The 20,552-nt window shown below is 36.9% G+C and overlaps 1 protein-coding gene and 1 non-coding gene across 2 annotated transcripts; both read left to right on the top strand.

Annotated features, from left to right (window-relative positions):
• Positions 1-8,029: 8,029 nt before the first annotated feature.
• On the top strand, positions 8,030-8,191 carry LOC121436650. The gene has a single exon (XR_005972724.1). It is a non-coding gene; the product is annotated as a U1 spliceosomal RNA (small nuclear RNA).
• Positions 8,192-8,736: 545 nt separating this feature from the next.
• LOC121436646 (ras-related protein Rab-39B-like) lies at positions 8,737-15,324 on the top strand. The gene is made up of 2 exons (XM_041636662.1): positions 8,737-9,164; positions 12,404-15,324. The coding sequence occupies exons 1-2, from the start codon at positions 8,950-8,952 to the stop codon at positions 12,828-12,830; spliced, it is 642 nt and encodes a 213-aa protein (XP_041492596.1). The 5' UTR covers positions 8,737-8,949; the 3' UTR covers positions 12,831-15,324.
• Positions 15,325-20,552: the final 5,228 nt, after the last annotated feature.

The raw sequence follows: 20,552 nt of genomic DNA, 5'->3' as shown, positions 1-20,552 counted from the left end.
ATTGGTTAATAAAGAAACTGCTCTGGCCTGTTGATAGGGCAAAACTTAGGTAGGCAAGGAAGACATAACTGAATTCTGGGAGGAAGAAGGCAGAATCAGAGAGATGCCATGGATCCACTGAGACAAACACTGGGAATTTTACCTGGTAAGCCACTGCCACATGGGGATACACAGATAAATAAAAATGGGTTAAATTAAGATGTAAGAATTAACCAATAAGAAACTAGAGCTAATGGGCCAAACAGTGATTTAATTAATACAGTTTTTGTGTAGTTATTTCAGGGCTAAGCTAGCTGGGTGGCCATGATGAACAAGCAGCCTTCTCCTGTTACAACTCCCAAGTGTCAAAAGAATGAAACTTAATTCAGCCTGATTTAGGTAACTGGTGGTGGGCCAAGACTTCTTTAAGTCTGACATCAGCTCATTTATTTTAGTCATATTTAAAGATAGCACAGTTTGGGGGGAAAAGTTTACAGATAACAATTAACTCAGCTCCATGAATATAACAAAGGTTAAGACATGCTTACATGGAATGTCACTGGGTATATCAACCATATTCTAGGGCAGGATCCATGGCAAGGAGAATCTGACCAAAACAAAATGTACTCCATGGTTTTTGGTGTGCTTTTATTTTGCTTTGGCATTTCTTGTCTTATTGGGTTTTTTGTTTGTTTGTTTCTTTGTTTAGGGATTTTGTTTGTTTGAATTATTTTGTTTTACAGTGAGAGTGGGGGAGATCCTGAAGTTAGTTGGGTAGGAAAGTGGGGAGATAAGGATCTGGGGAAGTAAAAATATGACATATATTATATAAAACATAAATAAAAAAATATATGAATTTTTATAAAGTGTAGATTGACAGAAGCCTTAAAAAACAAGCAAACAAAAGACCTGCCAAGCCAGACGGTGGTGGTGCACGCCTTTAATCCCAGCACTCGGGAGGCAGAGGCAGGCGGATCTCGGTGAGTTTGAGGCCAGCCTGGTCTACAAGAGCTAGTTCCAGGACAGGAACCAAAAGCTACGGAGAAACCCTGTCTCGAAAATAAAAAAATAAAAAAAAAATAAAAAAAAAGACCTGCCAAAATACCAGGAAGTCTAATGTGAAACAATCTCTCCTAAAATTGGCTGCATAAATATGAACAGAACAGTGACACTGTAAATAGACATGCTATTGTGGAAGGAGGAAATTTGCGTGGCATCCCACCTTTAGACAAAGAACTATAGACAACTAATGACTTGCTGGAAATGAAAAAAACTTGCTTCTCCCAGGACTGAGCCTCCTTGTTGTTTATGTAATACAAAGTCATCATACATGAAATTATAAATATAAGCAACAAAATGGACCAATCAAGTTGTATTCGTGTGTGTGTGTGTGTGTGTGTGTGTGTGTGTGTGACAATAATAACAAAAGAGGCTATTAATTTGAGAGTGAGTAAGCGTGGAAAGAGCTAAATGGAGGTGTGATGCCTATTCTTGGTGTCAACTTGACTACATCTGGAATTAAATAAAATCTAAACAGCTAGGAACACCTGTGTGTAGTAATATGGGGCGGCAGGGCTGCGTCCCCCACACCCGGCCGCCCACATGGCTAGCTTATGCCCCAAAATAATTACACAGACACTGTATTCTTTTAAGCACTGCTTGGCCCTTTAGCTCTAGCACTTACAGGCTAATTCTCACATCCCGATCAACCCATCTCTAATAATCTGTGAGAACCGGTCTTACCGGGAAGATTCTAGCCTAGTCCATCCTGGGTCGGAGCTTCATGCCCGGAGCGGGGCATGGCGTCTCTCTCAGGCGTCTGCTCCCGAGAGAGCTGTGAAGTCTCTGCCCTCACTTCCTCTTCCTCCCAGTGTTCTGTCCTGTTTTCTCCTCCCACCTATCCTCTAACCAATAAAATGGGCCAGGGCAGTGCCTTTATTAGCCAATGACCTTCCTCCATCATTTCCCCTTTTTCGGTTTAAACAAAAAAAAAAGGCTTTAACATAGCAAAATTACATATAACAAAACAGTTATCAAGTAAAAGTTACAATAATCTTTATCATAACTAAGGAAAACTATAACTAACTATTCTTAACTCCATCAAAGACTCCAGAAAGATACAATACTACCTAAGCAAACAAGAAAAAAAAGCAACTTTTAAAACTCTAGAAATGACAGAGACATCTCGCTGCCTGGACAGTCACCCAAAGTTCCTCTGTATCGTTGGGGCATCCATCTTCAGCCTTCAGGCCCATGGTATCCAGCAGACATTTCCATAAAGCAGGAAAATTCAAAGTCAGTTCAGTCACTATCTGTTGTGTCCTGCAGAATGTCTCGCAGACTCTTTCAAAATGAATCAGGAACCCCGAAAGATCATCTCACCTTAGGCAAGTTCAGTAGTCCTCTCTCTGCGGGTTCTCTGTGTCCAGTTTATGCAATAGTCCAGGCAAGAGCAGTTTCTTGCCCAAATGGCTATCAAACTCCATAAGGTGCCTCTTCGATGCCCATCTTCCTCTTGAAGTAGATTGGTGCTGCCAGGAGCAGACGTGTCTCATTGTCATGAAAAGTCCTCAGTTATTAAAACATTAAATGTCCTATTCTGTAATCTTTGAAAGACATGAAGAATGTCTATCTAAAATATATCTCTATATATCTAGAAAATCTAACTAACATGACTACAAGCTTTACTATTATCGATGATCATCTATTAACAACCTATATTTCTTAATTATACAGTACATATTTAAATGAACTACACAATCACAATACCTTAATCAAAATCAGAAACACTTATACATATAACAAAATTGACCTTAAATCTCTATCAATAAAGCAAAATCTATACTAATGCAAATTATTCATATCTATATCATATCCCCCTTTAAATGTAAAAGGACGTTTATAAACCATATTTGGGAACATGGGCGCAGTTTTTTCTCTCCAAACTGCTTCCTGCTGAATGGGGGCGTCGTTAATTAGGTCTTTCATGGTATAACCTGTGTGCTAGTTTCATCTCAGTTGGCAGAAAGGAGAGGTTCTAAAACCAAATGTTGGGCGCCAAAATGAAGGCGTAAGTCACAAACAATGCCACACCAATTCGGGGTTATGATTATTAGGGTGGTATTTATTTAAAGGGGAAAAAACTTACAGATCACTGTCCCAGGCAACAGCCCTCTTCGCAACCAGGAAAGGAGTCTAGTTGCAGGCGGAGCAGGAAGTGAAGAGAGAGAGAGAAGAGGGAAGTGGCCGCTTTTTTAAAGGGAGAGAAACCACGCCCCAGTGGGCTGGTACCTCAGCGGTGATAGGCTGGAGGAGTGGGAGGACCTCCCGCAACACCTGTGAGGAATTTTATTTCTTCATTAAATAACTTGAAATAGGAGGAACTATCTTTAAACTGTATCTTTTGAGGTGGGACAATCTACATTTAACCTGGGCCCCACCTATATAAAAGATATAAAAGAAGGAAACTCTATTCTTCTCCTGCTTGCCCTCACTCTAGATGGCAAGTCCATTCATTTACTGGCATTAGAGCCTACTTCTTTGGGATTCGGGCATATACTAAAGACCAGCTGAGAATTCCAGTCTTATGGACTGAACAACTACTGGAGATTCTTGGAATTTCCTTCGGTAGACAGCTGTTATTGAGCTAGCAGGACCACAGCCTGCTTGCTTATTGGAGTGGCTTATAGGCTGTGAACCTGCTAGTCCAACAGTGGCTACATCTATCTATCTATCTATCTATCTATCTATCTATCTATCTATCTATCTATCTATCTATCTATCTATCCATCCATCCATCCATCCATCCATCCATCCATCCATCCATCCATCTATCTATCTATCTATCTATCTATCTATCTATCTATCTATCTATCTCTATATATATCTACGTGCATGTTTGTGTATGTATACAATGAGTATATTATGTGCTATGTAATATAGAATATTAATACATTGGTGATATATAATAAATATATTTTAAAATACACATTTTCATTTATTATATATATTTGATATAGATATAGATATATATTCTATCAGTTCTGTTCTTCAAGAGAACCCTAATACAGGAGGGTATCTGGGAGAGGCTAGAGGGAAGAGGAAAATTATATAAATTATTTTTATTTAAAAATGTATTAAGAATAAGTATTACATCATAAAAATTTTTAAAGACATCTTTTAGACATGCCATGTCCATTGTTCTCATAAATTCACTGGAGCTGTGGTTACCCACCGAGGATTTGCACAAGATTGAGCCCATCAACATTTGTTGTTTGTATGATCTTCTATTGCTGAAGTGTGGCTTTGAATCCTCAACTATTATTGTATTGCAACAAAAACAATATCATATTTGTAGCAATACTTCCATCAAAAGCTATTTTGAATGAATATGGGAGAGACTCATAAACACACACACACACGTGCGTGTAAGAGAAGGAGAAACCTATTGTGGGGGTAAAATGTTACAAATGAAAAAGGAGGAGTTTGAAAAAAAACTTGAAAATGACTAAAATTCCTTATAAGCATGTAAAACACTGTCAATAATAAAAATGTAACAAAAGCAACACCATCTGGATAGGCCAAACAGAATAAAGAGACCTCAGCATTTAATTATAATCTAGACCAAATGAACCTAAGAGATATATATAGGCAACTGCTTCCAACAACTGCTAAATACACATTTTTATCAGAACGGAGAATATTCTTGATATTCAAGATAGATCATATAATAGGTCACAAAATAAGTCTCAACACATTTTTAAATTGATATTACGCTGAGTATCTTTGCTGACAAAAATACAATAAAGCTAGAAATCAATAACAAAATAATTTAGAATTATACTAATACACAAAAAAATCAATGTATCATTGGGCATTAATAGAGCAAGGAAAAATCAATAAGGAATTTTTTTTTTCTGAAAGATGTGGATGGAAACAGAGATACAACATATCAAAACCTCTGGGAAGCAGAAAAATCTAGGCAAAAAGTGACATTTGTGGCAATTTAAAAAGTAAAAAGACATTAGATAAATAATCTATCACTGCATCTCAATGAGCTAACAAAAAACAACACATTAAATTTAAAGCTATTAGAACATATAACAAAAGAACAAAATATCTAAACTAAAACAAAATAATATGAAGGATCAATGAAAAAAATGAACCATCTCTTCCAATAACTAAGTTAAGAAAAGAAAAAAACTGAAACAGAATAAGTGATGAAAAGGGAAATAGAGTTAATATCACAAAATAGTCATTAGAAATTATGAACACATGCAAAGAAATGGTGCTTTAGAAGAAACTTGCAAATTACTAGATACATACACTTTATCAAGACTGAATCAGGAAAAATTTGAAAACCTGAACAGGCAAATAAAATATAATGAGATTGAATCAACTGGAAAAAAAAAAAACCTGTCACAAAAAGTAGTCCAGAACCAGGTGGTTCCATCATTAGATTCAACAGAACATTTAAAGAGTTATCCCCATCCCCCAAAAGGAAGCAATTCTTCTGAATACATTCTATGAAGCCAGCATCACTCTGAAACCAATAATAGATAAAATCATAACAAAAATAAATAAATGAAAAAGAAAGAAAACTACAAAATACCCTTGGTGAACAAAACTCAACAAAACACAACCAAAACTAATACAATAGCACATTAAAAAGATTATTCACAGGGTTGGAAATATGGCTTAGCAGTTAAAAGCACTGGCTATCCTTGCAGAGACCCGGATTCAATTTCCAGCATTCACATGTCAACTCACAAACCATCTGTAACTCGAGCTCCAGCAGATCTGACATCCTTTTCTGGTCTCCAAGGGCACCCAGGACAAAGATACAGACATATATGCAGACAAAAAAAAGCATGCATACAAAATAATAATAAAATTTCTTAAAGATTATTCACAACTAAATAGTATTCATCTAATAATGCAACGATAGTTCAATATATACATATCAATGAACCCAATAAACAACATCTAGAGATTTAAAATCAAAAACTACATGTTCCTCTCAATTGATACAGAAAAGTTATCCAATAAAATTCAACATCTTTCATCTTTAAAATCTTGAACAAATTAAGTACACAAGTAACTTTAACATGATTAAGACCATTTTAGAACAAGCCATCAATTAATATTATATTGAATTAGGAAAGGTTGAAAGTTTTCTTTATGAGATCTGGAACAAAACAAAAATACCTACTTTCACTTTTATTCAGCATAGTGCATGAGGGCCTAGATAGAATCGTCAGAAATGAGGGGGGAAATGTTATCCAAATTGGAAAACAAGTCAAACTGCTCTGTTTATAGATCAACCAAAATTATAAGTAATAAATGAGATCATCAAAGTTGTAGGATATAAAATCAGTATTCAGAAATGGTAGTGTTGTTAGTTTTAGTCACATTTTTCAGTGGTTTAACAACTATCTGATGCAGGAAGGGGGAGGAAAGATTTATTCTGTCTCATAGTTACAGAGTTTCTCCATTCTATCATGGTGGGTGGGGGTGGGGTGATAGTGCAGAGCAGCTCACATCACATTGAGATGGCCAGGACAAAGAGAGAGAGAAAAGAGAAGAGGAGAAAAGAAAAGAGGGGAAATGGGATGAGACAGGTGAAAAGATGAAATTTTCTGTTAGTTAACCCTGTCTGAAAATACCCTTCAGATTCACTCTGAGATATGTTTCATTAATCTCCTAGGTAATTCTCAAACCAATTAAATTGACAATAAAAAATTATCACATACCAGTGGTAAATTACTTGAAACAGAAATGAAGAAACAAATCTTATTTATAAGCTCTACACAAAGTAAAATACATACTAACAAATTTAGGTGAACGAGCTCTAATCTGAAAATTATAAAACATTATTGAAAGAAGTTGACAAAGGACACAAAATTTTATAAAATATTCCTGGATTGAAAAAAATCAATATTGTTAAAATTTCTACATTAAAGAGTTACAGATTGAATGTAATCTTAGCAAAATACTAATGACATTCTAAGTGTCTGGAGAGATGGTACTATGGTAAAGAATACTTGCTGCTCTTGCAAAGGACTTGGATTTCAGTTCCAATAATCCACATTAGGTGCCTGCTACTCCAGCTCCTGAGGAGTTTCTAGCCTCCTTGAGCACCTACACACATGTGCCATTCTCTCTCAGAGATACACACATGCACACTCAAAGAAAAAAAGATTTAAAATACCAATGACATTGTTCACAAATTTCAAAAAGTAATCTAAATTTTATATGGAATCACAAAAATAATAGGACAAGCAACTTTTTGCAAAAGGAACAAAGCAGAAAGTGCAATGCTGTCTGGCTTTGAAAAGTTGTAATAATCAAAACACCATGGTATTTTCATAAACACAAATACATACAGCAATAGAACAAAAGATAGCTGAGAAGTAAATCCATGCATCTCAAGCCAAGTGATTTTGACAAAGATGGTAAGGACACACACTGAGAAAAAGGATTTTTCTTTTTCAATAAATAGTGCTAAAATATTAGATATTCAAATGCATAAAAATGAAACTAGTCTTCAATTTCTCACATTACAAGAATCAACTCAAAATGTATTGAATACTGACATGAAGTACTTGAAATTATTAATCTTGAAGAAAACACAGGGAAAATGCTTCAGAACATTGCAATGAACAATGTTCTTCTTTAAAGCCTCCAAAAGAACAGGAAACAAAAATTAAAACAGACAAATAAGTTATATAAAGTTAAAAAGTTTTCATAAAAAAAGAAACACTTGATAGAGTGCAAAGACAGACTACAGAACAGGAAGATATTAGCAATGCATACCTCTGACAAAGAGTTGATATTCAAAATACAGGAGGGATTTCAAAAACTCAATATCAAAATAAAAAATTACTCAATTAAAACTAAGCATTAAATCTAAACAGATGTGTCTCAGAATGAATGCAAACGATCATTAAAGGATATGAAAATTATTCAATATAATTAATCATAAAATGTAAATCATAATAGAATGTCACTTCAACAAGGGAGGAAGGACTATTATCAAAAAGATAAACAGATACTTATCTGGGGGAGGAGATACCATGATCACTAAGGTGGTCTACCCAGATGAGGCTTATCCATTGCACTCAGGATGTGCTGACTCTCTGCGATTTCCCCAAATATGGGAAAACTCAACTGTATAATTTGTGGTAATGGGAGCACTGAGTTCATGCTCTCCATGGGGCTGAGGGAACAAGACTAAAAATAACAAGTGCCTGTGCAGATGTAGAGTAAAAGAGAACCCTTGCACACTGCTAGTTACAATATAAATTAGGAGCGCTATTAGGGAAAACAATATGGATAGTCTTTTAAAAATGAGTTGGAAATAGAGAGATGCCTATGATACTTTGCTATTTACACAAAAGGTATCAGGTTAAAAGTACATTTTTGTATGTTTTTTAAAGAAATAGCAATAAATGCACATGCATATGCATGAATAATATTTTCATGTTTGAGCATAGAAATATTTAGACAATTATTTAATTAAGGGCTTTTGTGTTTTTTATTTAACTTTAACGAAAATGAACTATATTTGCAATTTTAACGGCAGAGAAATATTTAAATTAGTAGGAGATGTTTATGTTTGGTGTAATCAAGAAGGGAATACACTAATCTCCTGTCCGTTTTTTTATGCGCTCCTCTTACAAACAGTGTGGTGGAGCTAGTGTCGCATCTACGCGAAGAATTACAGTAACCCGGTTTTTGGTGATGAGTCAGAGTGCGTGGTGCTGATGCTGCTGCCATTTCATCACCTTTGCGAGCACAGCATCCATCCTTCCGCTCCCATAGCGCCTGGGCCTACCTTACTTCGGGCTACTGGGCCAGTTATGTGCTCGCGGTCAAGCCAAATAAGGGCTGATCGGAGCTAAGGCCTTGGTAGGGCGCCCCCTTCCGCCTCCCCAGGCCCGGGCCGAAGAGTTCTGCCAGGCCACGGACATGGAGGCCATTTGGCTGTACCAGTTCCGGCTCATTGTCATCGGCGATTCCACGGTGGGCAAGTCCTGCCTGATCCGCCGCTTCACCGAGGGCCGTTTTGCTCAGGTTTCAGACCCCACCGTGGGGGTAGATTTTTTTTCCCGCTTGGTGGAGATCGAGCCAGGAAAACGCATCAAGCTCCAGATCTGGGATACAGCGGGTCAAGAAAGGTTCAGGTGGGAGTGCAGCACGGGCCCGCGCGAGCAGTTGGGGGAAGGGGGCAGGGGGGTGTCTTTGGTGCTCATCTGGCCCCTGAGGAGAAAGGATTTCCTTGGTTCTTTTCGTGATGTCGCCGAGGTGACAAGCAAGGTTCCTGGGGCTTCTGCTCAAGCTCACTTTGAGCTTGCTAGGAGTTCAGTACAGGAAAAGAAGCACCCAAGCAGGGGAAGGCCATTCATTATTAACACATTGTTTGCACCACAACTCCATCAACCTGCTTTTTGGTAGCTAATGAATCGTCTGGAATTGACTACTATATAATTCATCAAAATCAGAGCCCATGTTTCATAGTTTATAACAGTATTTTCAAGTCATCTTAATATGACTGGAAGCTGTAAGTAGGTAACTAGGTAGGTATGTAGGTAAGTAGACAAACTAGATAGATTAGATATATATTGATGTCTTTTTATATCTCTATTTATATTTGGGAGGGAGGGAGGGAGGGAGAGAGAGAGAGAGAGAGAGAGAGAGAGAGAGAGAGAGAGACCTAATAAAGGAATTAGAGACTGATCAATTAATTCTCTCTTGGAACCACCATACATTCAATTTCCAGAGAATGAAACTGTTTCTGAGAAAATAGTGTGAGGTTACTCACATAAGAGAATGCCATATAATAATATAATATAATATAATATAATATAATATAATATAATATAATATAATATACAGAGCCCCTGACCTTTTGAGAACTTCAGTACTACTATAGTTGGAAGGAATACATACAGAGGCAACACACAGAAGAGCGTTTTGTTGTTTGTATTTATATGCCACTCCCTACTGTACCACTGGATACTTATTGGGCAATCAGTGAGTATGGTTATTTTTCTCTCACAATTCTTTGTTCTTCCTTTTAGTCTGTATTTGTGATTTTATGTATGGATACAGAGTTGAGAAGTTTAACTGGAGAAGGTGAAGCCCAAACAGAGATAGAAAACGCCCAGAGATGAGAAACAGCATGAATAAAAACAGAACTGACAGAAAACAAACTACATAAAAAGTTTGCAGAGAACAGTTTAAACTAAAGTAAGGTAGAGCAGCAGGAACAAGAGCAAAAGGATTCTATACCCCTATATTTATATCATTTACTCATTTTCTGCTGAACATTAGTTGAGCATAGAAGGTACCAGTTAGGTCACTAAGGATGATACAGGTAATAAATACTTACAAACTTAAGTTGCCTCTAACTTCTCACTTGTACAAAGCTTTGGCAAATACTTTATACAAGTTCTCATAAATAAAGAAAAGTATCTTGTATATGTTTACTGGGGTCTTTGTTTGAACAGCTTGTTTATATTTATTACTCATTATGTATTATGCAGTATTGATTTTAGGACTTCTTTATATACTAAAAATAATAACCCCAACACCAACAGTGGTGGCACATGTTTATAATTTCAGCCCCCTGAATGCTGAAGCAAGAGGATGATGAGTAGTTGAAGGCCAGCCTGGACTTCTGTCTAATAAAAATATTAACCCTTTTATGTCATTTATGTTGTAAGATATTTCCCCAGTTTGTCATTTTATTTTTTCATGTTATGATTTTTTTATTCGGGGAAGACGTCTAGTTCTGTGTGCTCTATGTTATGCCTAAAACATTTTGATACTTTCTGTGCTAAATACAAATTACTAATGCATAAATATATTCTAGAGCTTTGACTGATTGCTAATTGATTTCTCAAAGCAACATTTTCACAAATTAGAACTTTTTCTGATATAACTATCTTTCTGAATGAATCTTTAAACATAAAGGAATTAGGAATATTTTAATTCCCCGGGGTTAATCTCGCTGGTTCTGGAGACTTGAACTCATTTGTAAGGCCTACCCATACCATCTTTTTCTTGGACTGCAATTCCCTAGATATTTCTCCATTAACATTGGCCATTTTTTCATGAATTTTCAGCCATAGAGATCTTCATTATTTATCATACCCATCTGAGAAGACAGAAATCCTAAATATAGACATAGATTTCAAAAATTGCCATAGTCTAAAACAAGTGATCATAGAGGCAAATTGTTCTACATCTTTTCATAATCTCCTACATTCTTAAGCAAAATACAATAATATATGTTTATAATGAGGCTCATCAACTCAAGAAATTAAATTATGTGATGTTTCTTCTGTTTGAGAATTACCATAATATACAAGTAGGCTTTACAAATAACCTAATTACATGATTCAAATTAAATAACTTGATGGAAATGCTTTGACTATTTTGGCGGATTCTCCCAGCTAGTACCTCCTCAACCAACCTCTCTGAATTTTGTCAATGAGTAGTGATGTTAGGCATTTTTCTCCAGAACAATTTTTAATATTTATTATTTTATTTTATGTGTATGGGTGTATTGGCTACATAGAAGTCTGTGAATCATGTGAGTGCCTGGTGGCCATAGAGGCCAGAAGAGGATGTCAGATCACCTGGAACTGGTGTTAAAGACAGTTCTGAGCTGCCATGTGGGTGCTGGAAATCCAAAGTTCAAGTCCTTTGGAAGAGCAGTCAATGCTCATAACTACTGAGCCATCTCTCTAGCCATGGCCCAGAACATTTTACCATCCACATCTTTTCATTCCCACATGGCTTGGGAAATAAAACAAGATTGTTTTTTCTCTTCATAGAAGTTATTGGTGATATCTGATAGAAAAAATTAGCAATAATGAAAACAAAGAAATGGAGTAATGGTAAATAGAAAAATGAAATATCTTGCAAGATATTTTTCTTGGTTCATCAATTATATTTATAATCTCTATTCATTATAGTAAAATCATCTTATTCTTGAAAATTCTTTTAAACTACTAACACTTGCCACATCAAAAAAAAACACTTTAATGCCCATTATTTCATTTTGCTTTATGATTACTCTATAACTCAGATGCCTTATTTTGCAAATTATGTTTTAGTTATTCAGATTTGGAAGCAGAGGAAATAATTGTGGTGAAAAAATAGAACTCAGTCATTTCCTAGGGGTTCTTTCAATGTCTGGATCAAGGGAAAACACCTGAAAGTTCATGAGCATTCATTTCTAGAAAGGGTTACCTTAACATTTTACCCAATTGAAAATTTATCGTTATTGTTATAGAATGGCATTTATATTTACTAAAAGACTGTCAGTAACCAGGAACACTAGCATACACTGAGTTCGTTGGAGTGAAGGAGTTTGGGCACGAACTTTATTCTTTACTTCTTTCTTGTGTTTTAGATCCATCACTCGCGCCTACTACAGGAATTCAGTAGGTGGTCTACTCTTATTTGACATTACCAACCGCAGGTCCTTCCAGAATGTCCATGAGTGGTTAGAAGAGACCAAAGTACACGTTCAGCCCTACCAAATTGTATTTGTTCTGGTGGGTCACAAGTGTGACCTGGATACACAGAGGCAAGTGACTCGCCACGAGGCCGAGAAACTGGCTGCTGCATACGGCATGAAGTACATTGAGACGTCAGCCCGAGATGCCATTAATGTGGAGAAAGCCTTCACAGACCTGACAAGAGACGTATATGAGCTGGTTAAAAGAGGGGAGATTACAATCCAGGAGGGTTGGGAAGGGGTGAAGAGTGGATTTGTACCAAATGTGGTTCACTCTTCGGAAGAAGTTATCAAATCAGAGAGGAGATGTTTGTGCTAGTCAACCCTTATATTTTCAAAAAATACTCTCCCATTTGAACTTAAAAGTTACCGAAATAAATAGAATCCTTATGTGACTGAAGAGAACTCAACCTTTGAATAACAAATGAGCCTTCTTCCTAGGGGTGGAGCTCTGACAGGTTCATGTGTGGGTAGATAGGGAGTCCAGGTGCTGTGATTGAGGGACTAAATTGCTGACATGGGCTAGATTAGACATTGTTTTATGGCCCAGGCTTGGCAATGATTGCTCTGTGTGCTCTTTGTGAACCACATATTAAGGGTCTGGGGTTTTGGAAGTTAGGTTCCAGGAAAACATACCTACAGAGAGAAAAACTGTTCCTTGGTATTTTAACTTTGCAGATGTGGTGACCATAAAGAAACATGTAGAAGGAAATCAAGTATCAAATTGAGGACAATTAGAATAACTGAAAGAAGAGTATGGTATCAATTTATTCAATGATAATACCATGCCAGATGTGTCCTGAGTTTGATACAAACACACTAATTCACTTTTAACAGTTCAACTGTAAAATGAAAGGCCCATATGAATTATCTATTCAGTAAGGCCCTTACAAGGTCGAGCAGTCTAGTAAAAATGATGTGATTATGAAAAGGGAAGTCATTCACACCTTGTTATTAATCACATTTGAGAAGTGTACACTCTCAAGATAGAGTTACGAACTGTGTGAAAGAAACTGTCCCGTGTAAAATGACCGTGTATGTCCTCTGACCATACCTGGACTTTCACTGCATCAGCGAACTACAATCTGAAAGGAAGCATACTGTCTGCTTCTTTAGGCACTGACAGTGACAACACAGAGATTGTCTACAAAGAACCCTGAGTCAAGTCCTTGATCATTGGTTCTGTACTGAATATTTGCTCAGCGTGTGGCCCTGGAACCCTTAAAAATCCTGCATATTGATTTACTTCACCTATTTGATCACTGTAATAGTCCTGTGAGATTTTTATTTACCCCATTTTACAGAATAAGAAAGCAAAAACCAAGTCTACCTGATTCCTAGCTTTTTTCACTGGATCATAATGCTGTTACATGGATAAATAATTAGTTAGCTTTGGAAGTCATGTGATTATAAATTAATGTTCTCTACATGATAGGATATGTTTTCCTTATTGTTTTACAGCTCAACTATAATCCTGCAGGAATCTAGGAATGAATCAAAAGTAAAGCCCATTCAGGTATTATTGACAAGAGGGCATTAAATAAGGGATTAACTGCACATCTGAAAACACATTAAAACTGTGTGGGTTTCTAAGTGTTCTTCTCACAAACTAAACATTTTATTGAAAGGAACCAAATACAACAATGGGGAGTGGGATGCGGATAAAGTACTCATCCCACAATAACCTTGGCCACCTGTCTGCTATGTACCTAAACTGGGTTCCTGTCTACCCGAGAGAGTCAGCTCTTAATTCTCAGGTGAACAGACAGCTAACCACATCAGCAAATTAGAATGGCTGACATGAAAATTTCATTATCTTCTTGAAAAGAAGTGATGCTTTAAATTACTTTTTGGATTGTAGCCAGTTCAGCTAGGCAAAAGCCATACTTTTCACAGTAAGAAAACTATTCTGATTAGAGTCGTTTCTCATATCCGTTGTGGTAGAAAGATCGGCAAACTGTTTTTGCAATATCCTATTCAAGTTCAGTATGAATATGTGTGCATCAAAAAGTCTGGGAATTTGTTTCAGCTAAAATAAACCAAATAATAAAAATTATGCAAGAGCATTCTGCCACCTTTGCTCCAATTTGGATAACCAAATCATCTTAGACCAATTCACATCATCAACTGCAGGTGAAGTGGTCATTTATTCTATATTCATTTCACACAGTTTAAATTGCCAGCTTCTTGGTTGTAGAAGGCAAGGCAAACAACATTTTTTGTGAGTTGACACAAAATTTCAACAATTATACTTGTGTCTAGATGGTTCCAAAGTTAGAATTATCCTGTGGATAAATGAGAGTTGACTATATTCTTGTCAACTTAGAAAAGGGGGTGGGGTGTAGAAATAAAACATGTCTACAGCTTTCTTGACAAAACTACATTAATATACTTTCCCATTCCTTACTTTTTTAAAATGCGGGTTTCAAAATACCCAACATAGATGCAACAGAGGTGGCTGAATTTAACTGCTTGAATAAATTCTAGAAAAATCTTAAAATCATTTTAGTAGAATTCAGTACTATTGTCACTGCAATAAATGGGTTTTAGAAAATAAGTGTGAAAAATCAGGCGTTCATAGAATACTGAGGATAAAGCTTTAGAAGCTATTTTCCTACATAGGTAAAGAAAAGATTAACTTGTAACAATGATCACAACTGCATGTTGGATTAGACTGTCTTATATTCCAGAACAAAATGTACTGTATTCTTTGCCTCACTTTGTTGTGCACTGTAATGAAATGTGAAAAATTCTTTATTTAGCTGTATGTGAATGAAAATGCTTGTATTTAGTAAAATGGTTGATTATGTGACTGTGAGATTCCACATGTGTGTTGTAGCTATTTTTAGAATGTGTCCTTTTATTGTAGCAAAGAAGGATACCAGTAAGATACCAATCAGATACTGTAATGTATACTAATATGATATTACATACTTTGCATAAATAGAGTCATCAGTATCTGAAAGCCAAACAGAGGACACAATTTATTAAAGGAATATGATCCTCATGTTGAAAACCACAGAAATCTCACTACTTCATTTTTAGCCCAAGCCTCTATATAAAAAGTTGAATCTGTGAAGCATAAAACTTCCAACTTTCACCAGGTGAGTAGTTAATTACAACTATTGTCTTCACTGAAAATTCTTTTTCAAGCTAAATTGCTTTGGTTTAAAAAAAAAAAAGAAACTACTGTGGCACACTGTATCATATAAGGAACACTGCAAGTGTTGGGACCAGTTGAAACATAGTCATCTAGCACATTTTCCAAGGTGGATATTGCACATCTGAGAAAAATAGAAGAGAAATCTTTGATTCTGGATCTAGGCATACACAGGCTAATCTCAGCACAGCTTTATCACTTTTACAGTCAAATAAATTAAGTGGGGATGGGGGTGAGAAAAAAAGAAGTAAAATATTAACAAAAAACAGCATTTCATAATTTTCTACTCTCTTAAAATTTTCTCTAGGCTTTGTCATCTTTTCTTCATTTATATCCTTTGGTGATCTCAGCCATTCTGTGGTTTAAAAGACCATCTGTAAGCCAGTAAGCCCTGGACTGGTATGTCCAGCTCATTTATTACCCATGGACTCAAGACTTTTTTATTTTACATACCAACCACAGTTTCCCCTCCCTCTTCTCCTCCAGTCCCCTCCCCCCACCTCCTTTCTACCGTCCCCCATCTACTCCTCTGACTCCATTCAGAAGGGGTAAGGTCTCCCAAGGGAGTCATCAAAGCATGGAATATCAAGTTGAGGCGAACCAAGCTGCTACCCCTTGCGTAAAGGCTGGGTAAGGCATCCCACCATAGGGATTAGGTTTTAAAGAGCTAGCTCATGCTTCAGGGACAGGTTCTGGCCCCATTGCTAGGAGCCCCACAAAGACCAAGCTACCTGTCACCCACGTGCAGAGGATCTAGTTCGGTCCCATGCTAACTCCCTTGCTGTTGGTCCAGAGTCCATGAGCTCCCACAAGCTCAGGTCAGCTGTCTCTGTGGGTTTCCCTGTCGTGATCTTGAACCTCCTTGCTCATGAATTCCTCCTCCCACTCTTCAACTGGACTCCTCGAGCTCAGCCTAGTGCTTGGCTGTGGATCTCTGCATCTGATTCCATCAGTTACTGAACAAAAGCTCTATGATGATAATTAGAGTAGTTACCAATCTGATTACAGGGGAAGGGCAATTCTGACACCCTCTCCACTATTGCTAGGAGTCTTACCTGGGGTCGTCCTTGTGGGTTCCTGGCAGTTTCCCTGGCACTAGGTTTCTCCCTGACAACATAATGGCCCCCTCTATCAAGATATCTCTTTCATTACTGTCACCCTCCATCCTGCCCCCAACTCAACCATCCTGATCCCTCATGTTTCCCTCCCTTTATTCCCCCCTCTACCTCAACCCCCAGTTTACCCAGGACATCTCATCTATTTCCTCTTCCCAGGGAGATCCATGTGTCCCTCTTAGGGTCCTTCTTTTTACCTAGCTTCTCTGGAGCTGGAAATTGTAGCCTGGTTATCTTTGCTTTATATCTAGTATCCACTTATGAATGAGTACATACCGTGTTTGTCTTTCTGGGTCGGGGTTACCTCACTTAGGATGTTTTTTTTTTCTAGTTCTATCCATTTGCCTGCAAATTTTATGATGCCATTGTTTTTTTTCCACTGAGTAATACTCCACTGTGTAGATGTACCACGTTTTCTTTATCCATTATTTGGTTGAGGGGCATCTAGCTTGTTTCCCATTTCTGATATTGTAAATAAAGCTGCAATGAAAATAGTTGAGCAAGTGTCCTTGTATATTAGAGCATCCTTTGGGTATATGCCCAGAACAGTATCGTTGAGTCTTGAGGTAGATTGGTTCCCAAGTTTCTGAGAAACTGCAATACTGATTTTCAAAGTGGCTGCACAAGTTTGCACTCCCACTAAGAGTGTAGAGTGTTCCCCTAACTCCCACATCTGCTCCAGCATAGACTGTCATTAGCATTTTTGATCTTAGTCATTCTGACAGGTGTAAGAGTCATTTTGATTTGCATTTCCCTAATAGCTAAGGATTGAACATTTATGTGTATCTCAGCCATTTGAGATTCTTCTGTTGAGAATTCTCTGTTTAAATCTGTATCCCATTTTTAATGGGATTATTTGGTATTTTGATGTCTAGTTTCTTGAGTTGTTTATATATTTTGAATATCAATTCGCTGTCCAATGTGGGGTTGGTGAAGATCTTTTCCCATTCTATAGGCTGCCATTTTGTCATATTGACAATGACATTTGCCTTACAGAAGCTTTTCAGGAAGTCCCACTTATTATTTATCTCTGGGTCTATGCTGTTGGTGTTATACTCAGAAAGTAGTCTCCTGTACCAATGCCTTCAAGGCTACTTCTCACATTCTCTTCTATCGTAGCTTCAGTGAAACTGTATTTATGTTAAGGCCTTTGATCTGCTTGGACTTATGTTTTGTGCAGGGCAAAAAAGATATGGATTTATTTGTATTCTTCTACATGCTGCTATCCAGTTATGCCAGCACCATTTGTTGAAGATAATTTTTTTATTCATTGTATATTTTTGGCTTCTTTTTCAAAAATCAGGTGTTCATAGTTGGGTGGATTATGTCAGGGTCTTCAACCCAAATTGATCCATGTATGTTTTTATGCCAATACCAAACCGTTTTTATTACTATAGCTCTATAGTAGAGCTTGAAACCAGGGATGGTGTTAGCTCCAGAAGATCCTGTAATGTACAGGATTGTTTTAGCTATGGTGGGATTTTCATTTTTCCATATGAAGTTGAGTATTGTTTTTTGAGGTCTGTGAAGAATTGTGTTAGGATTTTATGGGGATTGCATTTAATCTGTAGATTGCTTTTGATAAGATTGCCATTTTTACTATGTTAATCCTACTGATCTCTTTCCTAATTTCTTTCTTCAAATGCTTAAAATTCTTGTCATATAGTGTAGCAGGCTTAACAAAATTCCAGAGACGCACATTGGGGTTCAACCTGAAGGTCAGAAAAGCAAACAGCCAGCCACTGGCTCTTACCTCTCTCTTAGTCTGAAATGGTCATCCTGCTTCCAGGAATCTCAGAATGAGACTGTAACTATGACATGTCTCTTCCCATTTTGTATTCCTCTCTAGTGCTGGGATTAAAAGTATGCACCACCACTGCCCAGCCTCTATGGCTGACTAGTGTGACTGCTGGGATTAAGGGTGTGTGCCACCACTGCCTGGCCTGTATGGCTGACTAGTGTGGCTGCTATGCACTGAATTTCAGGCAAGTTTTATTCATTAAAACACAAGTAATATACCACTATATTTCCCCTTTTTGTCTAAAATAAAAAGAAAGGCTGTAACTAATATAAGAAAAGTGTGTGTGTATATATATGTGTAATAACTACATGCAATATATACAAGCAGTAAATACATCAACAATATCTAGTCCATTTGCATTTGAAAAATTCAGAGAAAATACTCCATTTTCTATCCTATCTTGGTGAGTCCAAAGTCTTGTACCTAATTTACTTTCTATCCTATGTTTTCTGTGTCTGGTAAACAAGGAAAACTATAACTATCTAGTCTTCAATTCCCTCAGAGACCTAAGAAGGAAATAATACTGAGTAAGCAGGAAATGTGAGCAAGCAACTTCTAAAACTTGTGAGTAATAACAGGAAACAGGTGACTGCCTGGGAAGTTACCCAAAGTTCCTCTGCAATTTTGGAGCATCCATCTTTGACCTACAAGCCTAGAATATTTGACAGACTTTTCTATGAAGCAGGGTTTTTTGAAGCACTGTCCCTCTTTGTCTGGGCAAGATTTGGCAGTCACTCTCTTTTGTGTCCTGCTTGTCCCATTAGGACAGCACACTGTAAACAGTTGAGGAAAGGGCACATTCTTGTCCAGTGGCTTACTTTTGCCACAAAGAAAGCAAACTCAATGTAGAATTTCTTCAAAGCCCATCATCTTCTCTAAAGTAGATTGGTGCAGCCAGGAGCAGACATGTCTATTTGTCATTTAAAAAAGAACCTATGTTATTAAAACATCTTAAATGCCATATTCTGTAGATCTCTGAAGTGTTTGAAGATGATCTGTCTATTGAAAATGTATCTTTGTTTTACTATGAAAACACACCTAATGTTTAATTATAATAGGTGACTAATTACTAACCTGCATTTCCTTATCCTATACAGTTGGTAATTATAACTTTCAAGGACTAGAAATTTGTATTACATTGTTAAATGAACTATCTAGGTACAATGACTTAAACAAGATTAGAAACCTATGTATAGCATGTTTTAACAAAATTAATCTCAAATTTGTATCAATATACAAAATTTGTATACAATATGCAAAAGTCCAATCCAATGTAAAACAATTAAAACTAATAGTTGCTTTTCTAAAGTAGATTCAATAATCTATCTTTTTTTATCTTATCATATCTATATCCTTCCTTTCTTCTTTTCAAAGTAGATTCAATAATCTACCCTTTTATTCTAGCATAGCGATATCCCCCTCTTTTCAAAACAAGACCCTTGAATCTAATTTCCTTTGTTTAGCTTTTTTTCCTTATCATTACCAATAACAACTTGTAACCAACCCCCTAAACGATGACAAATATCCATATCTCATTGAATGACCAAAAACCACCCACCCTGCCTCTTGGGAATGAGGGTATTTTTTTCTTAAATTTATTTCCTGTTGTCTGGAGGTGACAGTATCTTTAAGGAATCCTGAAAAGAAAAATTTGGATTAATTGTCAAGTCCTGGGAGAGGTAGCTATATCATTTTTGCACAATCTCAGTGTAATGAGAAAGTGCAGGGCTTATCTCAAGTTCTGACTAGAGTAGTCTGTTAGGCTGAATCATCTCAGCTAGCCACCTCAAAATTATTCTGAGCAGTTTGTAGTCCAAAGCCATTCTAATTTAGGTGGTGTTTTTCAGCTTAGTGGTGTTATCATAGTCCTAGAGGAATCATCATTGTGGGGCCCTGTCCTCTTTTTGGAGACTTCAAAGGTAGCTGTTAGGTGTGCTCATGGTTCACTGTAGAAAACCGATACTC

The sequence above is a fragment of the Microtus oregoni genome, unplaced genomic scaffold (assembly GCF_018167655.1).
Source record: "Microtus oregoni isolate MIOR12 unplaced genomic scaffold, Mior012 000050F_000, whole genome shotgun sequence".
NCBI lineage: Eukaryota > Metazoa > Chordata > Mammalia > Rodentia > Cricetidae > Microtus > Microtus oregoni.
Note: the sequence above shows the minus strand (reverse complement) of the source record. Positions and strands in the feature narration are given on the sequence as shown.

Excerpts from the sequence above, each read along its gene's own strand:
- LOC121436646 (XM_041636662.1), top strand. The coding sequence starts at position 8,950 with ATGGAGGCCATTTGGCTGTACCAGTTCCGGCTCATTGTCATCGGCGAT. Across the intron at positions 9,165-12,403 it reads GCGGGTCAAGAAAGGTTCAG|ATCCATCACTCGCGCCTACT; the intron begins GTGGGAGTGCAG and ends CTTGTGTTTTAG.